General features: G+C 38.8%; 1 protein-coding gene across 1 annotated transcript in view; it reads left to right on the forward strand.

Annotated features, from left to right (window-relative positions):
• The first annotated feature begins 5,542 nt into the window (after positions 1-5,542).
• The window catches only part of LOC103147131 (phosphatidylethanolamine-binding protein 4-like), a 40,159-nt gene continuing 21,475 nt past the window's right edge, over positions 5,543-24,226 (forward strand). Inside the window, exons 1-2 of the mRNA XM_007565333.2 lie at positions 5,543-5,614; positions 10,842-10,937. Of these exons, the coding sequence (XP_007565395.1) occupies positions 5,543-5,614; positions 10,842-10,937 (168 nt within the window). The remainder of the gene's footprint in view (positions 5,615-10,841; positions 10,938-24,226) is intronic.

Raw genomic sequence — 24,226 nt, forward strand, 5'->3', positions numbered from 1 at the left:
TAGATCCCCCCCTCCCACCCCATGAAATCCTAATTGTGCCTCGGAGGGCTGGTAGGGTATCTGTGCTCAGCTCTGCTCAACAGGATTTGTGTCTGTGTATGTTAGAGTATGTCTCTTAGCTTGAATACGGATATAACCCTTTCATCGCACAAGCTGCTGATTTTTCATATTTGCCAATAGGCTGATCCCGTGCATCTTTATGTGGAACACATCGAAAGTTTTTTTTGTTTTTTTTTTTGTTTTTTTCTCCTTGAAATATTTGATATTTCTTCAGATTTAATAGAGAGTTGTCAGAAGGATGAGCCATATTTGAAAAATCTATCTCGCTAGACCAAGTTTAATCGATATTAAATGATCAGATGGAGAATTTATAACGGGTCAAACCAGCATCTGTCCTTTCTCCTACTTGAATTATTGCTGTACATTCATCTATGCAAATCCAGTATAAGATCCTTTCTGGCTTCTGGCTGCAGCCGCGTTGCCTCTGGCTTTGATCTGCACGAGTTATCCAGGTTGTTTGACCAAAAAAAGAAAAAAAAAAAGAATTGCAACAACATCTATATGGAGATTATTTCTGTAGTCATTAATTGCTACTTGAAAAGGGATTGAGGATTAGCGGTCCTTTACACTACTGTCACCTGTCTCTCCTCTCTTCAGTTGTTTTTTTCCCCTTATTTCAGTATCCGTGCAAGTTGGCAAAAAAAGAAAAAAAAATTAAAACAGGGTGATTTATTCAAATGAATCATCAACGCTGGAATTGATTCAATATGTGCCACATTCAGATGGGTGCTATATTATTCCCTAGGGGAGAGGCAAAGATGGAGCTGTGGAGCTGTTTTATTTGTGCTGTCTTGATCAGTGTGTCAGGCAGAGACGCTGAGCTTGTTCTCAATGAATGGACGAGCCCTTGAACCATAAACCTGTACCTCCTCTGATAACAGTTTTTGCATTGTGATGTAAGTGCCATTCTCTGTGATGTCCTCTCTGACAGCACTAAATATATCAACATGCACAAAATGATCTGTCAAAGGAATCATTTGATTTCAGCCTGTTCTCCAAACTAAGGATTTTTTTTTTTGAGCCGTGTTTGTATGCAATGCACCATACTGTGGATTTTGTTGAGGCTTCAAAGTAAAGCCCTGTATTGTGGATGTGTTTGTTCCTATTGTTCAGACTTATACTGTAGTTAAATGACTTTGCTGTGCTTTTGTTATTTATAACAACTATGAGCAATCTTCAAGGACTTCAGTCCCATGAAGAATCCAGTTTAACTGGTTATTCAAGCTGCATAATATCAGGAAAATATTTAGTTGTGGTAATATTGCTAAAAATAACATTTCATCTCAGTCATCCCCTCGGATGACTGAGAATCTACAGCAGCCTGAACATTTTCAGGAACAAGAAAGCACGTGCCCCCCAAACCCCTGCCAGATGTCAGTGTTCCTTGTTAGCAGGCTGCTTGATCCAAAGTTTCCTGTGAAATAGTGTTTGAGCATTGTGACAGCAGATGGGCTCTTTTTCTAGAAGAAAATGCTGAGGAAAAACCTAAACGTTGACAACAGTCTTGTTTAATTCTCAGATGTAAACCAGGAGATTATTTTCATGGTTGAAGAAAACCAAGCGTAATTTTGCGGAAAGGTTTGAGTTACAAACCACAAGGAGGCCTGCCAGCATTTACATCATCATCCCCTCATGACAATAGGACAAAGTGCTGGTTAGGTCCAACCCCTACGCTAGAATCAGCTGCTCCTGGGATGCGCTGTACCTTCCCTTCTGTCACTTTGTCTTAGAGACACATCTGAACAACACTGCTTCACTCGGGCCATGGTGGTCCCTTTCAGACAGACGGCGGACTCTCGTCCTCTGGGTTTAAAAGTCTGGAGGTTTCTTTGCCGTTAGTGCACACTCAAAAAAGGGTTGCTAGTACTAGAAGAATAGCGCACATTAATGATGAGTGAATAAGAAATAAAGAGCATCTTGTTATGCTAACACAACATGGCTCACATTTCAGAAGGATAATGTATCGCAGAATTATAATGTTGCTTGATTTGATGGGATTCAGCATCTTTGGGTACTTTCTCTTAAACCCAAGCCCTCTAATGGGGAACGATTAACCAAATAAAAGTGTACTTTTGGGCAAATTATAAGTTCCTTTATATTGCCCACCCAGTGAGTAAAAGGGAGCATGAAGTTGGCCAATCACAGGAGTTCTTTCTTCTCTCCTCACTGATCTGCAGCTTCAGGAAATTATTTTCTTTTTAGATATAGACAGTTTGTCATTCAATCGTACATTTAAAAAAATACAAATTGAAAGAAATTTTGTTGCAAGGCTTCAATAATACTAATTAAATAATAAAGTATTGATGTAAATATATATAATAGAGTAAACTAATGGCAGTTTAGTTTACTTATGGCATGAGGGATGAAACTGTCTTAAACTTAAACACTGTCGAGAATTGCTCTGCACATGCATCTTTTTAAACGCATTTAGTTTTCTCATTGGATAAAATCTTTTTCACTCAATTTCCATGTAATGAACAATCAATTATTAATTTTGACTTGTTTTAATTAAAAGAAAATAAAAAGTTAAAACCATCATGATTTATTGTCCAAGTCTCAAACTCTGAGGTCATATGTCCTTCAGTGCGATTTCTGCTTTTGGGACCTCTGACGTCTGAAATCGCCACATCTCCCTAATCGCTTCTTGAATTACTCAGAACCCGTGATGACATGGCCCCGATTGTCAGACGGGTGGGCTGGTGACACTGGAACACAGACGGTGCTTGTCTGTTTGAAATATTCTTTTTCGAGCTTCCAAGCCCTGGGCTGTCCTCTCTCCCAGTCTCTCAACACCCAGCTTCGCCCACTGAAATAAGACTTCCATACTGGAAAATCCGGCCGTTCAACTGGCAGTCTGGACTAGGTTCAGCCCACACGACAGGGACCCACCACCATCGCCACCACTTCCACCCCTTTAATAGGCACAAGAGTTTGCCACCCCATGTAGATGCCTTTTGGTCGGCTTCCACGGATGGCGTCAATAGCATCTTCCTACACAAAAGTGACTGAACGAAGGGCACACAAGAAAATGTGGGAATAATTTACACTTTCTCACTGTACTACCATCAGAAACCATAATTAATCATGATAGAAAAAAGGTGGAAGCCATCTTGGCTGGTGAAACACGCAGTGCCTGTGAACAGCCCTGACACCTTTAACAGCTCCATTGGCCAAATAGGAATGGGTGTCAGAGTGCTTACAACTGAGCTCCCTCCATGGCAGCATGTTTCCCTTCGTCTTCAGAATTGTGTCTGCTTCATGATGCTTTTCTGCGACAGCTCCGCAAAGTGCAACTGTCGCACTCCTTTATCTATTTTATCCGCACAATGTGAAATCATAGACAGTCTGTCGAAATAAGACCGATAACGTTTTTTTTTTCTGTCTTTCACTCTTCAGTAGCTGCCAAAATAAAATGTGACAAACACAACTAGATTCGTTTCACAACACAAGTAATTTTTTATCATTTCCTATCTAAACTTGACGTTTTCAAATGCACATTTGCTGAAGCGAGTGGATATTTATTAACTTTGCATGCGTCTACTAAAAACCTCTCAGAAACTTGATTCCTAGATATGTTGCAGAAAAAGTGAGAATGTGCTCACACTTGAACTTTTACAGCCGTCTTGGTGGTAAAATAACAGAAAAATAGCAGATCTTTGACTCCTGGTGTGTGACATGGCTGACAGATTAATTATGGATATGAATCCAGAGCTGCAATTTGCCCTGTTTGACTTTGTGTTCTCAGCAGTCAAACTACACAACAAAAATATTTCCCTTTTGCCTCATTTAGCACAGACGGAGGCTCACTTTTCCGGCACCTGGCCACTTGCTACTTCGGTGTACCTGTTAGTGGTAGTTACTGTGTCTGAGCATGTGCATTTTGCAGAAATGCTTTCACAGTAGTGAGTAGGTGTATGTGTGTAAAGCCACCACTAGAAAGTGTTGAAAGCCTCAGCTAGCAAGATCGCATCCAGGGTGACTAATAAGCTTAACATGAGCACGGCTGTGTTCGCAAACATGGTGCGCTGAAAGAAGTCTTCAATGTTGAGAGAAATGCAGAAACGATTCCTCAGGCTGCTACTAATTCCTTCACCCCCCTCAAGCTTCAATCAGACTGTGAACCATCTTTCTGTTAGCAGTGGATTTATTGCAGTTACAAACTGCAGATCAGAAGTGCAAGACTTAAAAAACAAAGTTCAGGAGAGACTGCCTTTAACTGTTAGTTTATCGAGGAGCTGTGCATTTATTTATTTATTTTAAGGTTAGGGGCAAAATCGAATTTACTTTGAGTGGGAAACAACACAGTTGTACTGTAGGCCATGAAATGTATTTCATTGTCTCATCTTTCCTTCTGTCATGTGTTAATTTGATTAAAATACAGCATATTTGCATATTTCTATGATCAAAAGGAAAACAAGATTATGCTATTATGTAAACTTGTGTTTGTATTCTGCTCTGATTTCTCTTGAACTGCTGCCTCTTCATAGCTCATCCGCTCTTTCTGTTTGGCTACCGAGCAGAAATCTAGTAGCTGTGTGGCCCTAGAATATGCAGTTGTATCCACACGTGACTTTCCTCTGACCATGTGGCTCCTCAAAGTGTGGATTTATAAGCCACTTCACACTCCATCCCTGTGTGGGAGGACGCTGCGTTTAAAAATAGGCAGGTTTGGAGGTAGTGAGCGGCGCACACTACCATCTAAATCGCTTGGTACAAAACACTGAACCATCTCTACACTCTGTGTATGTCATTATTTTGTGTCTTGTTGATCATCAATGATTAATCAGGGTCTGCAGCTGAGATTGACTGTTGTGAAATGTTTCCATTACCATGCAAAAGTTTTCATACTCATTAAAGTTTGACCAATTTTGTCGCATTACAACCACAAACTTAATTTTTATTTTTGGGGGATTTATTCTGAAAAGTGTGGCATGCATTTATATTAGCCACCCTGAGTCAGTTATACTGCTGCAAACAATGCAAGTGTTTTTGGGTATGGCTCTATAGTGGTGAACATTTAGGGACTTAAATCTGTTCTTCTTTACAAAGTAATTTAAGCTCATTCAGATTAGATGGACATCAATCTTTAGGTTGTGCAACAGATTCAGGTTCAATTTGTGTCTGGACATAAATGGGTCAATCCATTGTAACTACTAAATTATCAATACTCTTATCACAATTTGATGTTCTATTAGAAAACTTGTGGACTTTACTTTATATGACAGCCAATCTAAGTATCGTCCCTAAATAAATATGAATTTATTAACCACTTTAAATTACGCAGTGGTTGATCGGTGCACACTAGGCTTTCTCCACTGCAGTTGAACATCATAAATGAGTTTTATATCGCACTGTTCATCACATTATCTGACAGTTGTCTTCTTGGCAAAACCATATATTCACTCTGTGTGTTAAAATGCAGAAAACTGAGGTATTAATACTGCTTGTACTGAGCAGCAATAAGGTTCCTAAGGTGCTACAGATGAGTTGCGGGGGATGTGCTGTTATTAATGGCAATGAGGACCTTCACACCTGGAAGGTTGGTGACCTACAGGTGAGTGCCACAGCCTCCCTGGATTTGCCGTCTCATCTCTGTAGTCCTTTAGTCTCTTCTCTGGATTCAATTACTGCTACCAGGCTGACCTCTGACCCCCTTTACCACGTTTAACCTCATCTTCTGACCCCAACAGTGTTAATGGCAGTAAACTTCCTCTGTGAGCATCCATTTTTGTTTCACTCATTTGTCTCCTGCTTCTAAATCAACACATTTTGTCAACAATGTCTTGTTTTATTTTGGATCATAGCTGATTGAGAAATTAAGTTACTGTAATACAGGTATATCTCAATTAATTAACGAATTAACAAATTTATTTTAGTTATTCAATTGAGAAAACGAAACTCATACTTTCACTTAGTAATATACATAAGTGTTTTTTTCTGTTAAATTAAATGATTTAAATGTAAAGGAAGTTCCTTAGAAGGTTTGAATATTTCAAAAGACCAATAAGAGAAACTTACAGAAATAATACTCTACTTGAAGGAATCAATGAACAGGCCCGTTTTCTTGCCTAATTTATAGATGAGCAGCTATGTGAAAAAAACTTTCAATTTTTGAATTGAATTACTTTCATAAACTAACTTTTCAATTATAAACTTTCTGAGATCAGACTGTTATCCTGCAAAAACAGAAACTGTTGCTTATATTATCCTTCCTCAGACAAATCTACTTCAGCTTTTGCTTCAAAGCTCCCATTTTTCTGTTTCTGCAGATTGATCCTTCACCTCACTCTAAGCTGCAGTCGATGGTTGTTAAGCCATGGCCGTCTCTTAATCACAACACAGATACCTGTTAATTACCAAATGAGTTCAAGTATTTTTGCTACTTAAACAGGGATTTGGGATCAATGCATTGCTTTGCTCTGGTTTCAGCACTGAGAACAGTTGATCATCAAGTTGCACATGGTTTGCTCTGCATGCAATGGCTAAAGCAGACACGGGGCAAAGCAATAGGCATATTAATGGACTTCTGCACAGATGACATAGTTTGGTGGTGGGTCATGGATAAAGTATAAACTTGTAAACTCACAGAGGGGCCTCTTCCTTCTCCCTCCCTCTCACTAACTCACCCTCACCCTTCGTAGTGTCATCAGTTTGCAGATCTTCTCTACGAGAGCAGTGATTAGCCATCTCTCTCACTCTCATCCCCAGCAGAGTTCACACAGAGGTAATCAAGTAGATTTTCATCCTTGGAGGCTCTGGTTTCCCCATGCCTTTGTTCTTTGGTATCTCCTTTTTAGCCAAAGTCCTATCTGTTTGATTATATTGTCATGGAGTATTGTAAATACATTTTTTGATACATAAATTTCTTTCGGTTACATTTAAATTACTTCAAGGCTCTTAATGAAGGCAGGTCCTTTTTTTTTTTTTCTTTCTACCACCAACCAGTGCCAGTGTCAGAGATTCCCAGTCTGCAGGGTTGATTTGAGCCGGCGGCGTCTGAGGTGTGGTCTTAGTGGACCGTTTTGCTGTGATCACAGCAGGCAGTGGGAGGTTAATCCCAAGAGAATGGAGGCTCAATCTTCCCCCGCCTCCAGTTTTTACCCAAGGCTCTCACATCCCCTGCTGCATAATGGCCCGGCAGAGTTCTGTGATACCTGAACAGATTTCTATTCTGCTTCAGATTCTCATTATTATGACATTTAGCCATTTGGGAGCTGACCCCCAGCCTTTCTGTAAACATGTAAATTAAATCTGGGATGTGCAGCAAAGTGAACAAAGATATTTTGTATTCAGTGTCTTGAAAAAGTCTTCACTCCCATTTGAAATTGTGCACAATTGGTCCATTACAACCACAGACATTACTGTGTTTTATGGAAATTTCATGTGATAAACCAACACAAGATTATATCTAATTAATTTAATTATAACCTTGAAGATTTGCAATTTTTTTTAAACTGTCATTCTGAGAAGTGTGGCATGCATTTAAATTCTGGCACTTTTACTCTAATATCCCTAAATAAAATTCAGTGCAACCACGTGCTTTCAGAAGTCACCTAATTAGTAATGAGGGCATCTGTATATGGTTATATACAGTTAATGCATGTGTAGTATATGTAGAGCTGTGAGGTAAGATAAGGAATTTATTCTGATTTGGAAGAACAGTGTAAGATTACAAAACTTGACAAAAAGGAAGTGCTGTGTACAACTTCATACATTTATCATTGATACTGATCATATGAAAATAGAGTAAAGGAAAACTGGTAACTTACCAAAACATGGCTGTCCACCAAAACTGACAAGACAGTCGAGGGAACCACAAAACTGACATTTTTGGAAAAGTGTGAATAAAAAAGCCATTCAGTTTATATTTTGTCACAAATAATATAGAGTCTACAAAGAACACGGCTTTGTATGCAAAATACCATGTGTTGAGGAAAAATAACTACACATCAGCATGAAAATACCTTCCCCACTGTGAAGCCTGGTAGTGGTAGCATAGTGCTGTGGGGAGGCTTCAGTAAGGACTGAGAAGCTGGTCAGACAGTTGATAGATGGAATAAATTTTGGGTGATCCTGGAAGAAAAAAGGTTTAACAATAGCGCCGATGTTCACCTATCCACAATGGTTTTGATAAAAGTATATTTATATGTCAGAATGGCCCAGTCAAAGTCAAAAACCAGTGTTTTTGCAAAGTATTAATTCATGGGGACTGAATCCAAAAGCACTGAGAATATTTTGAGGGAAAAAAAATCTATCATTTTCTTCCCACTACTTTGTGGTTGTAATCGGACAAAATAAGTTTTAGGGATATGAATACCTTTGCTAGACACCAAGTATTTAAGTGCTAGTTAATCCTAAATATTCGATTTAAATAGCTGCAGCGTAGGTTAATTTTACATAATCATCAAGGTGAAAATCTTAATGAGTAACTTAATGATCCCGAGGAGTAAGACAGCAAAACAAGCTCTGCATTTTAAGGGAAATTGTGTCCCTTCCAGGACGGAGCGTTTTGATATACATTTAGTTTGCTCTAGCCCTGAGAAATTATTTCAGATGGCAGAGTATGCATCTGTTTTTCCCTGGAGTCTTTCACACATATCTGTGTGTAATTAATGTGAATTTTGACAGATGGAGGGAAAAAAAATGTCCGCATAAGAGAGAAGGGTACATGCCACAATGTGTGAAGTGCAAGCTTGATGGGAGCTTCTTGTATTATATTCGCTGTCCATGCCAGCTGGACTAGCAGCTAGAGAAATGTTACAGGTAGAAATTCAAGTTTTAAATATATGCGGAAATCACAGAAATTCAACGGCCACCATAAATAGGTTGGTGTTTTTTTGTTTGTTTTTTTCTCTTGTTACTGATGGAAATTAATGTGAAGCACTTTTAGTATTGTACTAAATTTAGCTTCATAAAAATCTAAACATATCCTATATCATGTATCTGCATGCAGGGTAATTTTCATGAAATATCCAAGAAAGCGCAATTTTGTTCAATAGTAATTGTGACTGGAGGTCATTTTTTAAATTAAAAGCTTAATTTGCCTTTTAGGCTGTGTGTGCGTGCGCTGTTGTTTGAAACCGTGCTATTTCTGAAAGCATCGGGGTCTGACTTAGATATTAGTATAACTACATTATCACACTTTTTTTTTTCCTGCCTGGTAGCAAACATGTAAAAATGAGGATTACAACTCTGGAGAAGGCAACAGGTCATGGTTGGTAAGCTGCCCGGGGGGGTCACTGATATAGAGTCACTTTTGACAGGCTGTGGAGGAGGCTCTATTGTTACTGGTGTGTCTGGATGTTACCTGCAGGCACTATCACTGAGACTACAGTATTATCCTATTATTAGGCTTAGTTGTTTACGCATATTACTGCTTGTCAGGTAGGCAGAGAATCCTTCTGAAAATGAGCATCTGCAGAAAAAATACATGACTACTTCTTTATCTCATTCAAGTACATCGGCTTAGGATAATTTTCAGAGGCCTGTAAGAATGTCTTCATAGGACAAAACAAACATAAATTTAAGATTTCTGTTTACAGGGAAGCATTTGATCCTTTGAAAATGTTTTACCACACCGCCAACAGTGTTATTTGGCAGTCGGCATCAGAACGTAAGAAAAGCGGCACCTGTTTTTTTATGTGTTCGTGCTGATATCATTATGGTCTCTGCTTCAATTGAAAGTGCATATACTGTAAGAGGGACACTGTGTCGCTGTTTGTAGAGGAAGTGAACAAAATAAAAAAAAGCCCATCATATGGTCTGGCAGATTTTGGGCACCAGACCAGGGATGACAAATGTGCTCTTGCAATAATTCAATCTGCTCTCATAATTCTCTAACTTTTAGGGACAGACAGAATGAAGATCTTTTTTTTTCCGGCAATTAAGCCGCCAAATCATCGTCCAATAACTGTGATCAAGTGTTAGTTAAGATGCTTTTTCTCTCCATTGACAGATTGAGGGGTATAAAGATACTTGGTGAGTGGCAGAAAGTTACTGTGAATATGTTAACGAGACGATTCTGGTGTCGCATCCAAAATGTTGTCATTTTGTTTATGTCACAGGGAAGATATTAAGTTTAAGTAATGACAGAAGGGACGGCGCTTGTTTGAGAAAAGAATAAGATGATCAGCTACAGTTGATGTTCTCACATATTTCTCACTTTTAAAATAGTTTTTTCATGTTAAGCCAATATTTTAGGCTTGACAGTTAAATTTGATAATGAAAGAAAAGTCATAAATCTTATTTTGGGAGGTTGTTGGAGAGATGCACTGATCTTGCTTTTCCTGGCTGATATCGATTCTGAGAATTTTCTCTCAGGCCAATAAACACCTAATGGAGGGAATAAATTTCTGCAGGTTTCTAGACAGAGGTGGCAGTTTTGAAGCGAACAGAAAATGAAGCAGTTACAGGATTTTCCATATTTGTGCATCAAAACATGCGTCCCTAACCTTTCATTACAAAACTCACAAAAGTAAATCAAAGTGCCTTCTGTTAGTTAATGTTTTCTTAGACTAAAGATGGTGGCATTTCTTAATTTTGATGCATTATTACGAATCAGTACCTCTGCTTTGATTGGTTGATTGATGAACCTCAAACTTATTAAATAAAGTTAATGACGCAAGAAGAAACTCGACAACTGAATCACAAAACTGAATCCAAAAATAACTATAAACAACACACTTAAGGCAATTATTAGAGCCGGTTTTGAAGCCAATAAAACCATGCCTGCCTGTGTTTAAAAAGTAATAATGTGTAAATGTTTGTATGTTTACATGTAGAAAAAGATGTACGTCCTGGTGATGGTTGATCCTGATGCTCCCAGACGCTCCCAGCACCCTTCTTACTGGAGACACTGGCTGCTTGTGAACATAGAGGTACAGTAAGTCTCCCAGAACTTCTGCTCCTTCACCTCTTTGGTTTTGCCGATGGTGATACAGGCGGTGCTTTTTATTGGATTAGAAAGTCATACAGTATCATCGAAATTTACAAAGTTGTGTTTGGTTGCTTGCTTTTTTTTTTTTTTTCCTCAAAGTGTGCATTTTCATAATCTCATGGTCTCATTTGGCACATCTCATGTTTACATCTGCATCAGGGCCGATCGTAAAGCCGAAAAATTATGAATGGTTTTTTAAGCCGAACTAGGTTACAAAAAAACGGTGCCAAGTTTGAAAATGTTAATTTTTCATATCATGTATCTTGTGCAATAAATGCCTGTGACAAAAGTGTGGGAGTAAGTCTTTCTAAATGGCTGTGAAAGTTTGCAAGGCCCTGTCAGCAGCAATTTCCCTCTGCTGCGCAGTGCCTGGGACGTGTCAATGCGAGCGTGTGAGACTGAGATTGGGGAGAGCAGCATGCGAGGCGCACACTTTTCCTCCCATAGTGCTCCAGTCCCTCAGCTCCCCCTTCAGTGGAGAGATCTTGGCAGAGTGTCCTCCCTTCATCTGTTCCCCCAGGCAGAGCAGCTCCCCCAATGATCCACACTTCTCCATATTTTACACCCCCGAAATGGGCACGGCTCCGATCCCCTTATTTCTCTTCGTATTTCACTCCTTTTTATCCATTCGCTTGTGTTTTCGCATTCTTGCATTCTAACGCCAAATGCATGTTGAGTTGTTGATTGCCTCAAATATTTTGAGGTTTGCAGACATTTTTTATAATCCCTTGGGAACTGGGAGATCAACCCAGTAGATTAGAAACTAGGGGTCTGAAAAGCAAGATCACAAAGCTGCTTCAGAGATGTGTCGCTGCTCCCTTTAATTTTTTTTAAAAGACTTGGTTTTTAAACTGAGTGCCACATCGATTCAAAGATCCAAAAGTGTTGAATTTGCGAAGAGCTCACAACAGGTTTAAAATTAGCGTTTTTTGATTTGTTCTGCATAAAATTGCTCTCAGGAAATCATTTTTGCAGCCGTGCTGGCAAGCGCATTAAAGATCCAATGGTGTTTTTTTTCTCTCTCTCTCTCTCTCTAACTTATGTATATTAACAATAAAATCCCAGGTATGGATTCCCAGTATATCACAAAAATAAAGTTTTCAAAAAAACACTGAAGGAAAACAAGATGCTATTTTTGCTTTTTTTGAATACGAGTTGATAATATCACAGGTGGCACTATTAAATACTATGGTGCATGAGTGTGTATTTACATAAAAAAACACACACAACCCTCTTTCCTCACTGCCTGGTACATTAAATCAGATTAACCATGTTAGGGCAGTTAGTATTATCAAACTAAATCCAATTTGATAAACGTAAGAATAATGTTTTTTTTTTTTAATTAAATTTAGAACTTATTTTTTCTAAAATAGCTGGTAGAATTGCCTTTGACTTGGATCACACATTTTGAGCATCCTTCTACAGACGGTCAGAAGTTTAATGTGGCCCTTTCCTTCTGACAAAACTGGAGTCTCTGAGGTAGGTCTCAGGCCGTCCTGCTCACACACCCCGTCAGCTCTACTAATAAATAGTTGATGGTAAAGCAGAGTTCTGAATTTGTTGTCCTGATGCCACATTGCAACCGGCTTGCTTGTTTGCTTTGAGATGCTGTTTATTTGGAAAACTCATTTGAGCTAAAGTTAAGTGTTTGTCTCAAGTTTGAGATCTGAGTCCATTATTACACCTAGATCTCATCATAATGTATCATCTTCATAATTATGATAACTAATATTATTAATTGTTCTGACCTGAGCTATCTGGGACGTGTAGATAATACTTAAGAGGGGCCCAAGTTGTAACCTTGGGGTACCTCGAATGGGATTTTTGTCTGGTCCGATGAAAAGAAGAAGCCCGAGTTCTTTAGAAAAGACTCAAATGAGTAAAGCACTTTACCTGCAAATTCAACCGAGCTCTCCAGTTGCTTCAAAAATATGTCATGGTCTATAGTGTCAAATGCTTCTCTGATTCAACAGAACCAACATTGTGGTTCTTTATTTATGTGGAGGTCGTTGAACACTTTGAGGGCCGTCTCCATACTGTGGTGAGCACATTTATTTAGGTGTTGAAACACACCTTTTGCCATTATTTTACTGATGAATTTAAGGTTTGAGATTGGCTTGTAATTCTGTAAAATAAATTTTAGTAGCTAGTTCTTTCCTCATGTGATTTCATCAGAGGCTGAGGTAGAAAAACCTTTTTGATATAGAAATGTGGACTTGAATAAAGCATGTTTCATACCTGCAAAAAGGTTGTTTTTAAAAGGTACTTCCAGTCTGACAAACAAGCCTCATTTGTTAAATTTAAACTTGTATCTAAAGTTGGTTTGGTCCATGTTATGTAAACAACATAGTAGTTACCTCAGTATTTACCTCATTTTAAGGACAGACTGGTATACTGCTAAAAGAAGAAACGTAATCATTTCCACTTCATGAAATTTCACCTTTAATTTTTATTCTCAAGCCTGTGAAGAAAGCCCGGTATATTCACCAGCTGTGAATAAACGAATATCTTTCAAGCCTTCAGATAGACGACATTCTCTCAAGCAATTCATTTTCCTGTCACTTGTGTGGGTGTTGACCTGCTCTGCCCATGTTGGATTGGCCAATGTGATGAGATGTTTTTCTGATTGTGACTGGTGGTTGGTCAGAAGGGTTAATGAGCCTTTTGAGTGAAGGCAGCTGTAGTGGGAGGTGTTTAATTGACCACGGTGGCCAGGTGACATGACACAACCTCCATTTTGTTTCAAGTGTCAATCTGAACACGTCGGATTTTGCTTCAAGCTCAAGTCTTTTGAATTTGTGAATGAACACATACATCAGCAAATTAATGAGTGCTGATTAAAGAATAATTAGTTCCGTCTTCTAAAGTGTAAAGAGTGCTGCGCGATAATATTCTCGGCATGTTTGTTGATTTTAACTCTGAGGTCATGATTTCAAATGCCAAACGGATCTGTGTTTTACTTTTTCAACAAGTCAAATAATATGAGCTGCAGCAGCCATATTCTCTTCATATATATTCATGGGTCCAGGGTCATACAACCTTGCCCTGGTTTGAAGATGTATCCATAATTACTGTGTACTCTTTGGAGTTGTAAAGATAAAGATTTCCATAATTCAGCCGAAAGCGAGGTGAGGTCAGCCTGGACCGAGCAGCGAGCCGCAGCACATTTAAGCCGATCCCTCAGTTAAAGTCTCATTAGAGAAGAAAAAGAAGCAACAAGGACACGCTGAAGTGCCTCGTGTGTTTGTGCTTTGCTCGCTTCTGCTTCGAGTACGAACACAACACATGGCTCTTCACTTAACAAAGCATGTGTTGAGGATCTCCTTGCTTTATGTCAGCCATGCCAGAACTCTCTGGAGAGCACGACTTGTAATATTTGAATACTTGTTGCCAGGTTCTGTGCTGCTTACCCACAGCATTATAGAGAACGTAGACGTAAATATTGCTTCCTGACATGGGATGATTTAATGGGCAACTTTTAACCAAATAAGACCCTTTGACAGGGCTGTTTTCTGTACAATATTCTCTATTAGATTTTTTTATTTGTCTTACAGAAGTTATAAAAATCTTTGCTGTCAGCTTTTATATTCGTCCATTGACATTGTAAGATGTCTTAATTTTATGTCCTATAAACTTATTGCCTTTAAAGATGTACAAATATATTTAAACCTTGGGGGAAGGTGGTGATCAACAGAACATTTAGCAATAATAAATCACATTATGCAAGCTACTTATTTCAATGGGAGGGATTTGTTTTAGAACAATTCTAAAACATTATTAAAGGTTTAATATAGAGCTATAATTATTCATAATTTTGGGCAGTACAAGTCTATTAAGTATTTTATTTTTTACCAACATGCATCTTTGGACTGGATGTTATGTTAATGACCCAACCAGAGTCCTGAGTTGAATCTGACAGAAACTGTGGCGACAGCTACAGATTGGGGTGATGGCAAAGAGGTCTTCCAACTTCCAGGACTCAATTATTTTCCTGGTAAATTCAACGAACCGTAAAACACTGCGAGTGTGAGATGTTTGCAACATGCAGCTAGTCTGAAAACAATGCTCTACTCAACAAAACAAAAAGAAAATCTATTTCACACATAAAAGAAAAAATAAGATGTAAATGTTAAACCTACACCTTGCTTTTTGCCATTTCTGCAGCTGTCTTCACTTGTTGCCTTGTCTCAGCTGCTTGTTGTAGGTCACAAACACCAGCATCAGCACATCTTTACAAGCATGCAGAATAACAATGCAGAAGTTACAAACAATAAACAATCATAATTTTATGTTTATATCAACTGTCAAGTCTTTTATCACATCTTTAGTTTGGTCTGCCAAGAACAATTTATTCCACCAATTAAGTGCAAACTGTGTGGCTGGATGTCTTGTCTTCTCTCACCAGCTGTCCACTTGCTTTTAGAATAACATTATTAGATGATGGATATGCATTTTCAATGCAGCTGCCTGTTATGATTGACCCTCTGAGCTACAAAAACAGTCATTTAGAATATTCTTCAACACGCACCCGCGTTTTCACATGAATTATGGACAATTACCAAAATAAGCGTACAACAGATTGTTGTCTCGCTCTCTGAGTCAAATTCCAGATTGTGAGCCTCTCCCTCTTTCTCTCTGCTCTCCTGGAGTCTAAATCAATACAGATGTTCCGGTGAGGACTTGCAGTAATAATTACTGCAACAAGCAAGTCATTTGGATCCGAATGAGTCAGTTTATATAAACATAACACTAAGAGATACTTTTTTCTCCTTAATGCAGTAGTAAAATTATCTCCCGTGCTCTTAAGAATAAAAAAAGATGTTCATTGCTGTTACGTAGTATCAGGTTTTACTTATGTGTAACCTAAGACGTCCCTTGCTTAAAGGTGTGTCACTGCAAAATTAATCTTTCTTAGAATGTTTTCTTTGTGAACACAAAGTTGAAGGTCAGGTTTTGTTTTTTGTTTATACAATTCAGAATCTCCTAATCAGTTCTAGATAAGGTCACTTTAAGTTCTGTTTACTCAGCATATTGTGTGATCTTTTGGTTCCCCAATACAATCTATCAATGGGACTCAATCGTATGATTATTGAAGGCCAGATGGACATCTGATTATTATAGTGCACGGGGGGGATATGCATGCTTTAACATCCTCTATTGTTGCAGCTCCCAAAAGAGGAAGGAGCCTGTGTTCTTCTGCAGCTCAAGCAAACACTAACAGTGGAGTATTGTGACGATATTAGACCAGCTGGCTTTGTGTTTGTGAATTCTGCGGCCTGCAGAGATCATCTGCTCCACACCTCAACATGTCCTTTAACTGCTAACTATTAGACGTGTAACCTCTTTACAGCTTTTAATTTGGTGCTAAACTCTTGAAATGATAACACTTTGGTTGTTTTGTCTCTTATTTTTAATATACACCGTTTGGTGATGAGGACAAAAGCTCTCATCCACCCCCCCCAAAAAAAAACAATAAAACTCCACAGTTTTAGTGTGATTAATAATTCCAATGTGTCAGATTTTGCTTAGCACCAGAGCTCTAGAATTGCATTTATTTTATTTATATAATTTATTTTATGTATTTTAAAAAATAAATGAGTGAAATGTGGCCATCATACACCTTTGAGCATGGCATGTTCTTACATGTTGAAGACTATCACAAGTGACACTTTAAGATTTTTTTTTTTTAAAGGATCTTAGGAGCATAAAATGATTAGATTACATTTTGAATGTTTGCAGAAGCCCTGGAGTTTGTTTTTGCGAAACAGCCCATACATATTCTTGCATTGTTGTTTTTTTCTGTAACCGTACCTACTGTGCATGTAATGATTTTAAGTGTTAATTTTTCTGACAGACAGCTGCCCCCATATGGAAGCCAAAAACGGTCTCCCAGAGGCCAGTCGAACCACCACTAGCTGCACTGCGAGAACAAAGAAGCAATAGTATTATTCATAATTAAACTCTTATTGTGTGCTCTGCTGAATATTTCCATTCTTCTGCCTCTCTCCTGCTCACTCTCGTTCCCCCTCTAAATACTTTGCACCTCGTGGTGGGAACATCTGTCTGGCGTCAGAGTGGAGCCTGGCTGTGCAGATTGGAGCAGGTAGAGGAGCACATTGTAGCCCGGCTAATGATGAGAGTGTCTGCCCTCTCTCTTGGAGGAGACGCAAGCTGCTGCTTCACGCTCGCTCACTCCACTCATACGCCCAGGGAAACAGATTTCCAAACATATGCAGTATGTTTTTAATCCAGTTGAGCACTTCAATCCCCAGCAAACACAAATAACCTTACGGGACATCCATATCTTATGACAAGGGGGTGGGCGCAAAGCAAGTGAACAATTTTTCTTTTTCATGTGATTTTTTTTTTCTCTCCATCCCAAAGTTGCCAAACATGCTCTTAACCCAGGTTAACAGTTTGGTTGTTTATGGTTTCAGAAACTTTTTCACAGAACTGCCTTCTTGCTTCAAATCATGTGATGCAACTTTATCAAATCTAAACTCCACTGACTGCACCTGTTGCCGTCCTTTGTTTAAATGTAAAGCTAGAGAATGAACGCGTTTTACGAACAGATTGTTGAGATTAGCATACATGCTAATTAAATCTGTTTATCTGATTAGTGAAATGTTGCTGGGGGTTTTTAATGTGCAGTACTTTGCAAAAGTATTTCTCCCCCTTGACCTTTAAATTTTGTCATATTACAACACCAAACTTCTCCAAAGTGTTTTTGTTGGATGTTATCTTATAAACCAACAAAACATCTTTATAAATTAAAAAGGAAACGGTAACGCACGGTTTTCCTTTCTTTTTACAAATAAGAATTGTGGCATATTTCTGCAGTCATCCCCCTTCACTTTAATACCCATAAATTAATCCAGTAAACTTAATTATCCACAGAAGGTAGTAAATAATGTTGATCTGTACGTTGAGCTGTGTGCGATTAAATCTCAGTTCTGTAAACGTATCAAAGTTTCATTACAAAACATTAATGACCAAATGGCATCATGAAGACCAAGGACTACACCAGACAAGTTAGGAATAAAGCTGTGGAGATGTTTAAGTCAATGTTAGATTGTAAAATGTTATCCTAAGTACTAGATATCTGATGTTTAATTTATCATTTGAAAAATAGAAAGAATGATGGTACGACTGCAAACTTACCAAGACATGGCCATTTACCCAAAATGATAGACTTAGCAAGTAGAGTGTTAAAAATGAGGGGATGAAGGAGCTCTGGCCAGTATGCCCTACCTCACTCCAGATGTAAATCCAACTAACATCATTAAATGAATTAACAGTTCATTGACAAATTAATTATGGATAAAAATATATATATCAGCTGAATATTTTACATAAAGGTATAAAAGTTTGTTCTACAAAGTCTCAACTATGGGGGCTGACTACAAATGCATGCAAAGCTTTTGAAAATATTTTTTAAAACATTTGAAAACCATAAATTAACTTGTTCCCACTTCATAGCTATGATTTCATTAGGTTTGTCTCATATATCCCGTGAAAAATACTCTGAAATCTGTGGCTGTAACATAGCAAAATGTGAACTGTACTTAAGGCACTGAGTTTGCAGCCCAAATGTTAAAATGTTAGCTTTCAAAGTGTAAAACTTTGATGTTAAGGTCTATATCAAATTGGCTTTCACAAAAATTAAAAGCAAGTACTGTTTTTTTTTGTTTTTTTTTTGTTTAACAATCAGAACCCTCCCTTGTTACAAGTCAACAATGGTCCTTAACACTAAAGCGCAGCTGGAGGTGCTTAACATTTGGAGCATGTGCTCATCCTGTCAACTGCAGCCAGATAAATGTCAGAGGTGGTGCTACATGGAGTTCAGCTTTGGGAAGTCATTCTTCACTAAACCTCATCAGATTTACCTCACAGCTGTTCATGTGCTTATGCTTGTTAGCTCCGGCCTTTTTTTTTTTTGTTGTACACATCTGTCTGTTTGAATGCACTTGCATCCAAGTTTTGTTTTTCTTTCATTTTTGAGATGACAGCTCAGGGCTTTCTGGCACTTCTTCTTACTTTCCGACATCTGGGCCCCTACCCTGACCCCCTATCAACTCCGTGGACAAACCTCTTCTAATATTATCGCGCTATCGCCGCTTATTAACAAACAGGTTCTTCTTCAGTGTGGGCTGCTGCTCTCACTGTTCTCTGCCACCTAAAGGGAGAATTACATAAGAATCCTCCGCTCAGTTGTCAGCTCCATCCCCCGTCCATATACTACAAACGCAAGTACATACACACACATTTACACACACACACACACACTGCGCTGTACAGTAGCGGATAACCTCCCAAGCCTTTTGCCATCTCGGTAAAAACTGACCTCCCCGCTTTGGCTGCTGTGGTGAGATGATTGAAGAGGTTTCACTGCACAGAGAACATGAGCTGCTGTGGTTTACAATTAAAATAGGGAATGCTGATCAGGGTTCTGGCAAAGAAACAATCACACATAAATTACAGTTTTTACATAAAGCCTGGTGGTGTGCTCGAGGAACCTATATTCCTGTTGATGCTCCTGCTTGATTTTAAGACTTTTTTTCTTAAGAAAAAGCATAGATATTGCATTTAAAGATTTGGTTTACTGTGCGTCATTTATTTCTAGCCCGGATATACAGAATAACTCGCATTCCAAGAAAACAAGGACAACCTGGAAAGCCCTCTCTGATCCAGTCTGTCACACTAAAGCCTAGTAGGGGGGGGGAAAGCACGTTGGACCTTATCCATGTAAAGAGCAGTTTAAAAAACCGCTTGCTCTGTACACATAAAGGCACTTCTTTTAATATGTGCCCCCTTTCTTCACACCCACGGCCATTGTGTATAAAATCCTGTTTTTCCTGAAAAGATTTCTAGTCGCAGCCGCAGACAATGTTCCCCCACACAAGCTGTCGTCTTTGTCATACCCCCCTCCCCTCCACTTCAGTCAGGAAAACAGGATCTTTGGCAGTCGGCCCCGTGTGCAAATTTTTTTGTGCGTTTGGAGGGTACAGGTGGAGGGGGCAGTGGGCTGGAAGGGGAAAGGAGGGGGATGTTGATGGAGTTAGCCTACCTGTTCCTCCTGTAAAGTGGTCAACTTTGAGTGATGTGCTGGAAGGTGTGGGCACAGGAACTGGAATGGGGTAGAAAGGGGCGGGTAAATGAACAAATGTCAGGGCTAGTGGGGGGCTGCCGGGGCTGTGGCTTTGGAATACGCTTCCTCTTCGGGGTGTCTCCTGATACGGTGCGGCGAAGGGGATTGAGTCATGCTGATAAAAACAACTCACTAACAATTATGCTCACCTAAAATAGCCCTTACTTAAGTATACAGCAAATCTTGCCAGTTAATTGTACACAAAACAAAGAGTTGACAAAAGACCTCCTGAAGCCAACATATTTTTCCTGTATTTTGGCATGCTAATTAAGTGTGACAGCCATGAATGCAAAGTTGGCAGATATTATGGTGGCCTGTCTAACTTCGAGTGCAGATTATGACTGGATTCTAAAACTATTACTAAAGTAGAGCAAGTGCAAAAATGCAGCTGAGGCTGAGTTGCGTGTTTTAGAAAGTGCCTAAACGGCTCAGATTGTGTATAATGAAATAAAAAACACTCACTTTGGGAACAATTGCTGCATTTATCTGCTAATGTAATTTGGTTCTGTGTGCATTGCTGTAAGAGTACCAAGGTTTTTGATATGGATACAAATCAAACAACAATGCTTGGCTTAGTGTTGGTATTATTAAATAATGTGCCCATTTCTTTGAATGCTACAAGTGTGTAGCATTGTTCACACTGAACAATAGATGTTGCAATTCTTTGCACATTACAATCCGTATCTGCAAGGGATTTGGTGATAAAGTTCCTATTATTCCTTGGAACAGTTTGAAATGACAAAAAATAAATAAATTAAATAAATAAAAATCCCCTTTCACCATAAAGAAACCATCTCATCCATGTTAGGCTTTCATAATTTAAGTAAGATCGGAACATTTTGTCTAAATAATTCTCCGGATTTGTTCAACTTGTGCTTATTGATATGCTCTCGGACTAACAACCAAAAAAAAAAAGGACCTCTGATCCTTGCTATTGACCATCATCATAGCCGAGAGGTTTGTTGCAATGCTGTATTTTTATGCTACACTTGGTGAGAAACCTGTTTACATTCCAGGGTGCCGTATAGTTCACTCCTCTCCGCGGCTCAGTCAGATTCCAAAGCGCTGTATAGATTTCTTTCAGCTGATGAAATTAAAAAGACAGTAGTGTGTGTGTGTGTGGTGTGCCTTCCAGCAACGTGATTTGCCTGCGAGTTCACGATACGGGTTGAGAGGGGAGTTCCTTTGGGGGGGATTAAATAGCTCCCTCTCTTCGTTCCCTCCTCCCCTGCCCTCCATACTTGCAGAACACAAACAGCTTGCAGGGCTGTGCAGTACTTGTACAACATGTTTTGCCACAGCGCTGCTCACAGGTAACAATAAGCTGAGGTCAGAGGTTAAGAGGGATTGTGGAGCGCGGATTGTTGTGTGTTCCTGTGGCAAGCACGGTGCACACACGGGCACGGGAAGCAGCACCCGACCGTGTAGCTGGGAGAAAGTGAGGGTGAGATGCAGGGAGCCGCGTTGTCTTTAAGGGGTTATCATCCAGAACAAGACCAACTCTGGTTACATGAAGATATGTTTTTGGTCTGTGCACTGTAATGCCAGAGCAGTCTGAGTGTGACTTCTTTTCCCTGCAAGAACAGAGAGTTACGTCAATGTCCTTGAAGAACTACACGGATTACCACTAATATTCCTGGTCAGTAATTTAATCGGCCCTCTTAAAAATGTGAAGATTGTTTAAAAAAACAAACTTGAATTTATTAGCTTTCTACTCCTACTAAACACACATCTCTTTTATCATAACACTTTTTTATCAACATCAGCTGTGGTGTTTCTGATCTGCTGGTTTCAGGTGCATAAAATTGAGGTCAAACTATCTTTTTTGTTGTTGTTGCTAATAACATTTATAAATCTCAGGAGCCAAAATTCAACCAAAAATTTATTTTATTTTACAAGGAGGATCAAATCTGTTGAGACATTTCAGGTGACGTGTATTATGTTCCCAGACCTTCTCTGGCTCACGCGCACAGAGATTAATTTCCAAATACAGCAGAATACATCGGAGCTTCTTCCTGCTAGACCTGCTGCCTGGCAGGACTCGTTTCTCCCTGAGCCACAGCCAATTAAAGGTTTGCTATTACAGTACCTAGCAGAAATTTTTATATCTCTTGGACTTTTTCACATTTACACAAAATACTCAAATGTGTTTTATTGGGATGTTATGTAATGGACCGATAGAAACTAGTGCGTAATTATGAAGTCACAGGTAAAGGGATTTTAAAATGACGAAATGGTCAAAATACTTACTTGGCTAATGATTGTGCACACATTGTAACTCCCATTAGACGTTACTCAATATGTGTGAAATGTAATCTCAGTATAAACCCAGCTGTTCTGAGAAGGCCTCGGAGGTTTGCTGAACAAACAGCTTTATGAAGACTTATTACCAAATCAGATAGGTCATGAATAATGTTATAGAAAACTTAAGGGAGGATCACGATATTAAAAAAAAAAATCAAATCAAATCTGTTCATTCACTGAGCAAAATGTCCCTGTTGGGGCAATAATGTATTTACTCTATCCACTATATATCATGGAGTATTTTTCTGAAGTCTTTTGAATCTGCCATTAAAAATAGAAATAGTATCCATAGCTGCAAACTAGGAGGAACAGGGAAGCTGGTCACTGCTGATGGGAAGATGGATGGAGCTAAATACAGAGCGATCCTGAGAGCAAACCTGTTAGACGCTGCAAAAGACTGGAAACTGGGATGGAGTTTCACCTTCCAGCTAGAAGACGCTAAACGTGCAGCTACGGCTACAGTGGATCACAGCTTATTCTTATCTTAGTGGCCCAGTCAAAGTCTCAAAATCTAAATGAAATGGAAAATCTGGAACATAACTTAAAAAAACAGCTGCATGAATGTGGTAAAAAGAATTTACATTTTGATAGAATTTTTAAATATAAAAAATATTTTGCAGCGTCGTTAATGTAACTATAAAGTACTATTAGAAGGGATTTTACTACAGGCTTTTTTTTGCTCTAAACAATTTACTCTACAAATATTTAATCTTTGGTATAGACAGAAAGTCGGTGAAAGGTTGCCAAGATCAGGGTTATGTACTCACACTTTTTTTGTTCCAGAGAAAATATGTACTGCTCTGTTCAGAATAAACAGTGAGGAAATGCATTAATTGCATACCTGAAAAGCTTATTTAACATAAAGGACACCTGTATTTTTTTATTAATTTCTTGTTTTCCTGGTGCAGCATTTATGCACAGTTTGTAAAAATAATCAACTATTGCATATTAAAGCTGCAATAGCTGAATGATTACCTCATCTGTGGATGCATTCATAAAATGATTAAAGGTTTGTTTCCTAGAAATTTGGAGGAGTTAATAAAAGACACTGTTGTAAACAGTCGGCTTCATGAAAGTTTCTGAGCCCAGATTTTTGCTTCTGTCGTTTTGCACAATGCATATATGGGTGGTCAAGTCCCTGACACCTTGACTGAATGCACCACAGCCATGTTTCGCTTAGCTCAGTTTGTAAATGTGGAAACTGCTGACGGAGTCGCATGTTATTCACTCCAGCTGATAGTACTTAATGCATTTTGTGACCTGTTAAAATGAAATCCAGACCAATGGCGCATAAATTGGGACGCTAAAATATGTAGATTTTAAAGTAACGCTTTCTAAAGCAGCCAACATTCCTGCAAATGTATTCAGAACGAAAGCATACGTTTCATAACACAAATCAAGTTACTGTGCATTGCTGCACAGTATATGTTCCGTAAAAGTAGGAATTAATAATGAAGATGCTTTTTGGCCTGAAATTGCTATTCAAACAATTATGTACTTAGTTTCTTCCAACAAATGCATTCCACGTTATTGTTTTGCCTCATAGCAAAGCACCTAAAAGACTAAAACCTTTCATTCCAGCAAAGGCCGCTATTGGTCACCGTCAATAAAAGCATAAAAGCATTTATTTCCCACGTTTGTCAAATTAACAGCATACTCCATCTCCCATAGGACTTGTAAGGTTCATTAACCTTTCTGTGAAGTGGGACAGGTTTCCAGCAGTTACTATAACCTTTGTCTCCCTGCTGCCTCAATTATAATAGAAGAATTAAACATCC

The sequence above is a fragment of the Poecilia formosa genome, unplaced genomic scaffold (assembly GCF_000485575.1).
Source record: "Poecilia formosa unplaced genomic scaffold, Poecilia_formosa-5.1.2 Scaffold5, whole genome shotgun sequence".
NCBI lineage: Eukaryota > Metazoa > Chordata > Actinopteri > Cyprinodontiformes > Poeciliidae > Poecilia > Poecilia formosa.